Here is an 11,540-nt window from a genome sequence, read left to right as displayed (position 1 = left end):
GTTAACCTTGTGTTAATCTTTTGTTAATCTAGTGGTAATCTTGTGTTTACCTTGTGTTAATATTGTGTTAACCTTGTGTAAATCTAGTGTTAACCTTGTGTTAATCTTGTGTTAACCTTGTGTTAATCTTGTGTTAAACTTGTGTTAATCTAGTGTTAAACTTGTGTTAATCTTGTGTTAACCTTGTGTTAATCTAGTGTTAAATTTTTGTTAATCTGTTGTTAACCTTGTGTTAATCTTGTGTTAAACTTGTGTTAATCTAGTGTTAACCTTGTGTTAAACTTGTGTTAACCTTGTGTTAATCTAGAGTCAACCTTGTGTTAATCTTGTGTTAATCTTGTGTTAACCTTGTGTTAATCTAGTGTTAACCTTGTGTTAATCTTGTTTTAATCTAGTGTTAACCTTGTGTTAACCTTGTCTTAATCTTGTGTTAATCTTGTGTTGACCTTGTGTTAATCTAGTGTTAACCTTGTGTTAATCTTGTTTTAATCTAGTGTTAACCTTGTGTTAACCTTGTGTTAATCTTGTATTAACCTTGTGTTAACCTTGTGTTAATCTAGAGTTAACCTTGTATTAATCTTGTGTTAACCATGTGTTAATCTAGTGTTAACCTTGTGTTAATCTAGTGGTAACCTTGTGTTAATCTTGTTTTAACTTTGTGTTAACCTTCGGTTAATCTAGTGTTAATCTTGTGTTAATCTAGTGTTAACCTTGCCTTAATCTTTTATTAACCTTGTGTTAACCTTCGGTTAATCTAGTGTTAATCTTGTGGTAATCTAGTGTTAACCTTGTGTTAACCTTGTGTTAATCTTTTATTAACCTTGTGTTAACCTTGTGTTAACCTTGTGTTAACCTTGTGTTAACCTTGTGTTAACCTTGCATATGAGAAATAAACACAACTTGAACAACTTGAGTACAGCTTGGTCCTAGTGCATACCAGGTAAGTACACAGTGAATGCAAAATTCTTTCCCAGTAAAGTACCCTGTAAGTACAAGCTTACAAGGACAGCAAGTCACTCCACAACACATCCTGGTACATGTAGGTACATTACTTACCCAGTAAGTACCAGATGTGTCCTGTAAGTAAAGGACAGCAAGTTACTTCACAATACAGCCTGGTCCATGTAAGTACCTGATCTGTATCAGGTATGTACCTGGTCTGTACCTGGGGCGGCTGTGGCTGAGTGGTTAGAGCAGTCGTCCTCCAATGCGAGAGTTGGGGGTTCGAATCCACCAGCAGTCACATGTCGAAGTGTCCCTGGGTAAGACACTGAACCCCTCAGTGTGTCCCATCAGTGAATGAATGTGATCTAAACCACTGATTAGTCTCATTAGAATGATTTGTTCAATTAGCTTTGTAGAGATCTAGTAGTGCTGTATGAATGGGTAAATGAGGACACAGATTGTCGTGTAAAGCGCTTTGAGTATCTTGAAATAAGATAGAAAGGCGCTATATAAGTACAGTCCATTTACCATTTACCATTTAAATACTGGTCTGTACCTGGTAAATTCTGGTATGTACCTGGTACATACTGGTCTGTGTCATGTGTTACTACTGTTTATGTGAGTTTATTTCCTGTCACAGCGAACCAACGACTTTAGAAAGTTCTCTCCTTTCTGAAAGCCAAGTTTGGGCTTTTCCATGCTTTGATTTTTCACAGCGTACATGTGAAGGGGCGGAGGTGTTTTACCTTCAGTGTGTCTGACAGGATCAGCACTTTTAACTTCTGGTTTGAAATTGGTGGATTTTTAGAAAAAATTTACCTCATGAAAACGCAGAGCAGACATTTTTGCATAAAAACAACTTTCAGTTCTTTTTGTGCTTCTTGTAAAAGGCCTGGTTTGAGTTTCCACTGATTCTCTAGTCTTCATTTTCTGTCTTTTCTTTTTAGAAAATTAAATGTATGTTTTGCCGCACTTTGATCAGAAATCCTGTTGTTAGACCGTTGGTCACCATGTGACCCTGCAGTCACCACATGCATCGTGTTAATACACCAGCTGAACTTTTCACACTCAGTGTTTGTTAACTCACAGTCCATTCAAAAGCATTCTGTACGTTTCAAAATGTGCTTTCACCACAGCATCATTTGCTTTGTTCTGTGTTGTACACTGGATTTGTTCGACTGAACACCTAAACAATGTGAAAATTAAAGCTGGCGCCACCTAGAGGCTGGCTACAGCAAGTCCCGCCCTGTCCATGTCTATATTCTCAATACATTTCAAATCATTGTTGAGGACATCTGTTAATTTACATTACCTTACTGCTGTAAGATTAAAAATTATATTTTCTAAGGTTTAGTCTTTTGATCTTTAGTTGGTCCTCATTTGGAAAAGGGTGGATTTCTCTCTTCAGGTCGAGGGTGAGGTTCTGCCTCAAGTGGAGGAGTTCAAGTATCTTGGGGTTTTGTTAATGAGTCAGGGAATAATGGAGCATGAGATTGACAGACAGATTGGTGCAGCATCTGCAGTACTGTGGACGCTGTGCCAGTCCATTGTGGTGAAGAGGGAGCTGAACTGTAAGGCAAAACTCTAAAGTTTACTGGTCAGTCTATGTTCCTACCCTCAGCTATGGTCAAGAACTCTGGGTAATGACTGAAAGAATGAGATCATAGACACAGGAGGATGAAAAGGGTTTCTTTTGCAGGGTAGCTGGACTTTGCATTAGAGACAGGGTGAGAAGTTCAGTTATCAGGAGAGACTCAGAGTAGAACTTCTGCTCCTCCACATCAAGAGGAGCCAGTTGAAGTGGCTTGGGCATCTGGTAAGGATGTTTCTGGGTGCCTCCCTAGGGAGGTCCTTCGTTCATGTCAGACTGGGAGGACTCCAAGGCGTTCCCAGGACAATAGTCTCTCAGTTGTCCTGGGAATGCCTTGGAGTCCTCCCAGAAGAGCTGGAAGAGGTGGCTGTGGAAAAAGATGTCTGGACCTCCCTGCTCAAGCTGCTGCCCCCGAGACCTGACTTCAGAACAAGTGGAAGATGAGTGGATAGATGGATGAAAGAATGGATGGATGATGGATGGATGGATGGATGTTTAGGCAGATCTTTTTCAGCCAGATTCCAGCTCTATAAACTAAAACATTGCAGTGCTTCTCTAAAAAACTTTGGCTTCACTTTTGGACAACATAAGAAGACAGAGGTGTGTCATGTGTCACGTGTCTTAGTTCTGAATCCATAAACTTTACCTAGTTGTTTTACGTGTCCATGAAAGTCATTTCAAACATTCTTGAAGCATGCTCAATAATCCAAGTAGAAAAATCTAAAAAAGTTAAGTCTGGTCCTCTGGACAGGTTAAAAAAAACAAAAAATTGTAGAAACGTTTCTTCTTTCTGAAGACTGAAGAAGTCTTGCTGATGAAAGACAAAATGTTTCTACAATGTTTTGTTTTTTGAACCCGTCCAGAGGACCAGACGTAACTTTTTAGATATTTCAAACTTTCTTTTTTCTAAATGTAAACTGATCCTTATTGTTGTGTTTTCATATACAGGTACGAAGAATGGCTTCACAATTCAACAAAACCTTTGACTAAAGTTCTGTTCCAACAGAGAAGGATGGTTCATGTTGATCCTCGTTTCCCCAGAGGTCTAGAATTACACACACATGCATATTAGAGCTGCCTGGGAGGAGAAATTCAATTTCCCACAGCGGTCCCCATCTGAAGACGTGAAATAAGTGCTGTTAGAATTAGAAATCAAATTATGGCCCAGATCCTCGCAGACTCGCAGGTGGCACACGGTCAACAGTCATTTGGATGAAGATTTTGCAGGTTGCATAAATCTGGGTCGGTTCTGTCCCGTGGTTCTTTTACTCCCAGCTGAGAAACACCAAACTCCCTAACAAGAAACAAACGACGACTCCTTTTGACACGAAACACACGGTTCACGTCGTTTTACATGCCTCTAAAGACGGAACAAAGTCGAGGTACGAGCAGAAACGTTGAGTCTTTGACAGAGAACTGCTGCACTGGAAGGAATATTTCACTTTGCAATGAAAACTGTGATTATCCACCGAAAGACTGACGTCCTGAGTGTAGGTCATCATGCCCCCCCCTCACCTCCAATCACTGTTCACACATGCTCACACTAAACGGTTCATTTGCTCACCACAGAGGAACTTTTGTTCATTTTCTGCACTTCTTTATTTATTGAATATACCAGAATATTTTATTTATGTAACTTCCAGTGAGAACTGTCACTTCATTGCATTTAAGGGCCCAGCATACTCCATCTGAAGCAGAACAGTCGACTCGTGGTCATGTGGTTGTTGGACGTTGGTTTCCCTACACACCTTTCAGGGTCCACGAGACACAGAGCTCCTGGGAACCCCTCCTGCATCGCTGCACAAGGTTCTTCCTGCCAGAGTCTCCACTTGTTCCCTGCATCTTCCGATTGGCCACAAACCGTTCATGAAGGGAGCGCCACACTTTTCAGCAGACACGATGTCTGCACCAGCTCCATCCAGGAGTTTTTCGTCATTTGACTAATTTAATGTGTTTGAAGAGTCAACGGCTGAATGTCTGAGCACATTTCCACATTTACAAACACGCCCACAAACTTCTGAGCAATCATTCAAAACTTGACGCACACGCATATGAGAAAAAGTTCAGCCTGGGCCTTGTGTTGAGAAACTGCAGTAGAGCCCTCCTCACATTCAGAAACCTTACTGTCACCCCAATCCAGAGTGCTCGATTACAACAACCATTACAGCTGCGCTGTATCTGTGCATGCCAGTGACGTGCAGTGAGCTTTGTGACAGGTCACTGACTGTCTGGGATCATTGCGCACATATATGAACCCAAAATAGAAGTTTATATTTCAATTTAGCCTTTTTCTTTCTAACTCTCTCTAACACCTTCTGTTTCAACTGAAAATCTAGTTTAGAAAAATCCTTTAGTTTTGAGATATGGTCTTCTATTTTGTCTAAACAAATTTAAATGAGTATATTGTTTGCTCCACCTCTGCTGCCCCTCTGTGTAACAAGAACATACAGAGACTGCACCTGCTTCATTGTCCCTATGGGGCAGCACTGCCCTCTATCGGTGCAGCACGGTACTTTCTGCCTCACCTCGGTATATTTTCAGCGTGCATTATGACGATTAGAAAGCAGAAATATGTCTCACACATTCAGTCAATGTATTAGACAGATTGTAGAACATCAGCATGTGCAGCACATGTGTAATCAAACTTGTATATTGGCTACATAAAGAGAGACAGCAATGGGCATGCACCAACCACCAACTTGTGTTGTATATGACACAGCGCCCCTAGAGGTGAATCTGAGCACTACACTGCCTCACCCCACATCGTTTGAACAGGCCATGCGTAAATTCCACGATTTTGACCATTGAAGTGTTGAAATAATCCAGCAAACAGTTTTATAAAACACTTATAGATGTCAAGTGGTCAAATGTATTTTATTTTATCATTGTTAGTAATTTACTTGTCATGTCAATTTACTTGTTACAGGCATGTCATTGACTTGCCTCTCCTGACTGCACATCACTGGCACATACGTCGTTGTGTATGTCCCGTTTAAAGGTGAAAAATGTAAAAAAAAACAAAAACATTTCAGCTAGAATTCCTTACTTTGATTCCACACATTTAAAGCATGTTTCTCACCAAGTTTGAGGAAAGTCAGCTGTGGGTTTAAATATATTTCACCTTTAATGCACTTTAACAAGCATCAGGTCTGTGCTCCTTGTGCTCATGGGCAAATGAAATACAGAAACAACACCACCACTAAACTGTTTTCGTTGTGTTCAACACTTCTCATCTAAAGGATGTTTCTCACCAGGTTTGAGGACAATAAGCTGTGGGTGTTTAAATATATTTTAACTTTAATGCACATCTATAAACACATCATGTAGTGTGGACGTGAAAGGTACCGACACAGCCGTAAAGGTTGTTGTAATCGAGCACTCTGGGTTTGGGTGAGAGTAAGGTTTCCAAATCTGGGGAGGGCTTTACCTCAGTGATGAGGAGGAGCGGGCGAAGCTGCTCTGAAAACAAAATGATGCGATTTTCATCACACAATTACGTCAATGAGAGACGATTTTACTGCTTCAGATGGAATATGTTCAGTGTGCAGGACTCGTCCCAAACCACAGACAAGAAAACTATATATATAGTAAATGTAAAAGGATATTTGTGTTATCCCAGCTATTCGGAAGGAACAAAAACAATACGCTCAGTGGACTTTTGATTAGCATAAAAACAAGAAATCTTTTTGTCTTAGAAAATAATAATTTTGTTCTCAAAATGAAGTAAAAATCCACTTTAGTCTAAAGTTGTTGTTTTTTTTACTACACCATGAAAACTCCCTGATTGTCCAAACAGATTGATCTGACTGCTGTCTACTGCAGGTAAGATGTTTACTGTTCATAATAACACCTTCACACAACTCTGCTTTGAAAGAATCTGAACTACTGATACAACCCTCTAACATGTACCAGGTTCATCAAATAGTAAAAATAAATAAATAAATCTAAACACTGAATGTTAATAAACTCCATTGTTACATCTGATTATAAATATAATCCCAAATGTTTAAAATTAATTAGGCTTTGTGTATTGGAAATGATTAAAACCACTTTAACTTCTAATGTTGCATTTGAGATGACAACAAATATTTTATAAATGTTAAACTTTGATTTGAGTATTTATAAGCTGCAGAATTAGTGCTTGGAGGGATCTGATTATTTAGGCTGCTCTTCAGATCAGAGCGTGTCTGTCTGCTGGCTCTGGTCTCCGGTCATGGATCATGGTGCATCAGCAGCGGACACAGAGGACACTTCTGAGGCGTATGAAGCTCTTTGAGTGTGGCAGAAGGTCTGAGCGACCCACAGCTGAGTGAATAATGATGAGAATCCATTGCAGAGTGAAATATTCACCAGTCGTTCTGGGAAGCCGTCAGCTCAGAACTGAAGAGGTGCTGAGCTCAGTCCAAAGTCCCCGTGACTTTGAGAAGGAATTCATCTGAAGAAGAAATCAGCCACGAAGCAACGCTCACGACTGACGTTAACTCAGAACCACCTGACGCTCTGTGGCCTTCAGAACCTTTACATGAACCCCTTCCAGTGTTCAGTCCCTCACTAAGGGCTGCACTCAGGGCCTCTTGTCGGCATGTGACTGGCTGCTGGCGGTTGTGGTGGGGGAGGGCGGGGTGATGTCTGGGTAAACCAGGAAGCCGGTGAAGGTGATGTACTTGGCGTGGTTGCTGTAGGCTCCGAAGCCGTCTCTCTGATGGGAGTAGAGCCAGACGGTGTCCCCTGGTCTCAGCGTCAGCATCAGGCTCTGACTCTGCAGGGCCTTCTCCCCCTGGCTGTCGTCGTAGATCATGGCCTGCACCTCCAGGCGGTTCTTCATCAGCTTGACGGACAGCGTCTTCTGGGGCAGCTTGCCGACGTTGAAGGAGAAGTAGTACGCGCCGGGGATGCGGCAGACGAACACCCCCTCCGTCACGTTGAAGTCCTCTCCGATGTTGACGAACGCCGTGTCAAAGCTGATGGGGCGGTGCTGTGGCATGCCCACCTGGTCTATTCCCAGAATGCTCTGGGTGCGCCCCGCTGAAAATGCGGATCTGTGGTCTTCCTCTTCGTCATCGTAGTCTTCCTCTTCTTCCTCTCCTTTTTCAGGCAGCTTCTTCTCCTCAGTGTCTCCTGTGCTGAACTCTGTGGCCTGCAGGTGGAGGTTGTCCCGCTGGGGCTGCTGGGAGCTGTAGGCGAGATGGTGTTGGTGGTGCTGCGTCTGGTAGCCATAGGTGTCTGGGTAGATGAGGTAACCGTTGAAGGTGGTGTAGTGTCCCGTGTTGCTGTAGAGCGCATAGCGAGGGTCGCCATGGAGACGGAGCCAGACGGTGTCCCCAAACTCCAGCTGCAGCATGACGCTCTGGCTCTGCACCTGAAGAGTCAAGGAGAGGTGAGTTATCCTGGCTGGAGAGCCAATCTGGGCCTGTTCTACATCTAGATGATGAAACAGAAACAAAGTTTTCTAATCAGTTCCTAATCCTAATTTAAGACAAACACTGTGAGTGGATCTAAACTCTGACACAACTGAAGACCTTTGGAACCATGCCCCTTCAGACCAGAAACATCCTGTAAGAGAGTTATGGCTGAGTTCTCTCCAGGAAGTGAAATCCTTTTGTTTGGAGCACAGAGAGTGCACGTCTACTAAACCTACACATCACCTTTGGTGCCGCTGGCAACACAACACTCTGTGCACACAAAGAATTAACCATGTGTGCTCAGAAAGATGTGGTGAGTTTATGTTTCTGACTCTTCCATAAAATCTCAGTTATTTCACATCAACATCTGTTGGACATGACCTTTAGGTGTGTGTGTGTGTGTGTGTGTGTGTGTGTGTGTTAGGGGTTGAATCGACTAGTTGATTCTAGGACATCTCGCAAGTTTTAATATTTCACGTTGACTAGTCACACTCGCCGCCTGCCCTGTTGTTCCTGGCCCTATTCCACCCAATGCACGTGGTGGATTAAATAAAATAAAACTAAAAACAGCAGGACGGTAGAGCTGTCATTTCTAACATGGACCAGCCTGAGCCCAAATAATGTGCTGGATGGGCGGGCCGGTTGGTGTCGCGCTTTTGATTGCGTCAGCGAACACGTGCGGCTGACGATCCAATTTGGATCACCACCAGCTGCGCTGACCGGCCGGTTTAAAGACGTACAAAAAAGTCCAGATGGATCACTGCCAGACACACCTGAAGCTTTCCAGCTGCTGCGTCAGCAGACGCGTGTGGCCGACCACCATTAATAACTAAAATAACTATAATATTATAATAAGGTGCTCCAAGGTGCTCCACCACCGCCCGCCCCGCTGTCCTCAGTTCCAATCCAACAATGGTGGATTAGATAAAATAAGGCTAAGAACAGCGGGTGGTGGTGGACTCCATCATCAACTGCCCCCCTGTTCTCAGCTTTGTTTTTTTACGTGCTGCACGTTTATTTCATTTTGCAGCTTAATAATAGTTTTGATTTTCCTGTCACTTATTTGCATTTTGATAAATGGGAGGAGCATAAATATACACCCAATGTTTTTTTTTGTGTGTGTAAATAATAATTTTTTTTTTGCTAATATGATATAGCCTCTTGAGTTCCTATGATGTCATCGACTAGTCGACACCGACTTGACTTTGATCATGTTAAAGTCGACTTTAAAAAATATGTAGCCATTCAACCCTTAGTGTGTGTGAGAGAGAAAGAGAGTGAGTGACAGATTGAGACAGACAGAGAGAGAGAGTCAGAGTTTCTTTATTTGTCATTCTCATCACATGTGGTACATGTGGTGGAATGAAATTATGTACACAGGGCCCCAGTCCCAATCCAACGGTCCACTGCTGGCTGCTTCAAGGCTTCTCTCTTTAGTTTTATTTAGCCGAGGCTCCCAGTAACCTTTTGTCTAAATGATTGTTTATTAAAATATTTATTTTAGTTGTGACAATCATCTGGACTCCACATGATGTGCATCCATCATTCGCTCCGAGTGACACGGACCAAAAACATGTTAGCATCATAAATTATCTGTGTGAATGGTTGTTTGTCCTGTTTGTCTTTCTGTGTCTCTGTGATGGACTGGAGACATGTTCAGATGTCTCTGCCTATTGTCCAAAGACGCTGGAGATAGACACCAGTTCCCTGTGACACCTGTACCAAAAAGTGGGTAAAAAAATGGACGGATGACCCAGAAAGAAGTGACAAAGATATCATCTTCTTATTGGAGGACAAGTTCCCGACATCAGAGCTGAACGGTCAGACCAATGACAATTGAACATGTCACATCTGAGCCAGGTGACAATACGCTGATTTAAATGTTTGATGTTTACTCTCAATGTATGTTTGGGTTTCTCTGAGAGGAAGAAAGTTCCTTCAAATCAAAGAAGACAGGCAGGTGATGTCCTGTTGTTGGAGGTGCAGTTCTGATGCTGAGTTAATGCTGATCTTCAGCTGACATTTATTATTTATTATTAATAACACTTGTCCGAACATGACGTCTCAGTGACGTCAGGAAGATTTAAAAAAGACAGAAAAGTCAGTTTAAAACCAGCATCAGTGAAGAGAAAGCACTGATCTCAACATAGTACGATAAAATGACAGCAGCCTCACGTCTGAAGGTTCTTAATGTTCTCATGATTCATGTTTCACAGACTCAGCTGCTTTATTAAAGATAATTCTGTGAGAACAGGCTCAACCATTAATACAGTGATTGCACAGAGCTCTTATGGATGGGGTCTGCGTGTTATTTGTGTTTTTCTTGTGTCGTTTGTTCCTGCCTTCCTCAGAGTTTTCCCCTCGTGTTGCCAGCTCCTGCTGCACCTGTCCCTCACTGTCCTCCCCCAGGTGTTTGCAATGACTTGTTAGAGTCACAATATATTCTACGTTTCCTTGTTGTTCTCCTGTTGGTGGATGGTCCAGTTAAGGTGTCATGTTCTGTCTCCCTCCGTGTCTCCTCCTCCATGTTCCCTCCATTTATGTAAGGTTTTCTACCACGTCAGCCTTTTACTTTTTGTAAATAAATATATTTCTTATTTTACCTTCGAGTTCCCCGAGTGTCTGTGCACTTTGGGTTCAAGCGACCACCAGATCGTGATGCACAGACTTTTTTGTCCTGGTTGTAAAAGCGATTGCACATTATGTTTTATTTCTGTTCATTTATTAATTGGACTGGTCTTTTAGCAAAGTCCTGTTTGATTTTTTATGTTTTTAAAAAGAAAAACTTATCTGACAGTTGAACAGTTGGACAGTGTCCAGTGTCACTGTTTCTTATCACTCAGCCCCTTGTCAAAAAAAGCTAACGTTCTGTGATAATTTGGATTCAAATTGCTTCTTCGGATAATCTAACAAAGTTAAGTCTGCTCCTCTGGATGATTCTTCTAGTTGAAACGTTTCATTTTTATCCAGAAGACTTCTTCAGCCTGAGGAGCTGCAACAAACTCAGTCTTATAAATAGCACCTTCTCATAGTGGATCAACCAGTTTGATAGTGACAGTCAGAACTAGCTGTTCACATGATAAAGGACCATCAGCCTAACGATTGATCATTAGTGCCCTGATGGCCGCTTGCTATTCAAACAATAAATTACTAAAATAAGAATAAAATTGTTGTGTAAAAATTGGGTTAACTTAACCACAGTAGTCCTTAGCTACTTAGCGGTTGGTTTAGTGCAGATTCACTCTATCGCTGTTTTTCAAAGTAAGATTGGACATGACACACAATTGGTTGATTGATGGATGAGCAGCACAATTGGCATGACATTTTTATTTTAAATAAATTATTTTAAATTATTTAGCACCTGCTGCACATTTGTGCAGCCCATACTGCAGGATAAACTTCCTGCTGCAGCTGATCAGCTGTTTGCCATGCAGATCGGAGAAGTGGGCGTGGCCAAGAACGCTTGCAGGTGGCTGAGAGCAGACGAGTTAGAGAGCTGAGATCATAACATTATGTGCTCTTTTAGAGCGTTTAGAGTTTATAAACACTGTTTAGAATACTGCAAGATTTTAAATCATCTTCATATATATTTATATATATAT

At 41.9% G+C, this 11,540-nt stretch overlaps 2 protein-coding genes across 2 annotated transcripts in view; one reads left to right on the top strand and one right to left on the bottom strand.

Moving 5' to 3' along the window:
- Positions 1–11,540, top strand: part of ndufs3 (NADH:ubiquinone oxidoreductase core subunit S3) — a 114,888-nt gene that overhangs the window by 30,630 nt on the left and 72,718 nt on the right. The gene's annotated exons all lie outside the window — the stretch shown is intronic.
- Positions 7,101–11,540, bottom strand: part of c1qtnf4 (C1q and TNF related 4) — a 101,797-nt gene continuing 97,357 nt past the window's right edge. The window contains exon 3 of the mRNA XM_037692130.1: positions 7,101–7,895. Coding sequence (XP_037548058.1) covers positions 7,101–7,895 — 795 coding nt within the window. The remainder of the gene's footprint in view (positions 7,896–11,540) is intronic.

Source organism: Nematolebias whitei, chromosome 2 (genome assembly GCF_014905685.2).
Source record: "Nematolebias whitei isolate Nwh7 chromosome 2, NemWhi1, whole genome shotgun sequence".
NCBI classification, from domain to species: Eukaryota; Metazoa; Chordata; class Actinopteri; order Cyprinodontiformes; family Rivulidae; genus Nematolebias; species Nematolebias whitei.
This window is presented reverse-complemented; position numbering and strand designations above follow the sequence as displayed.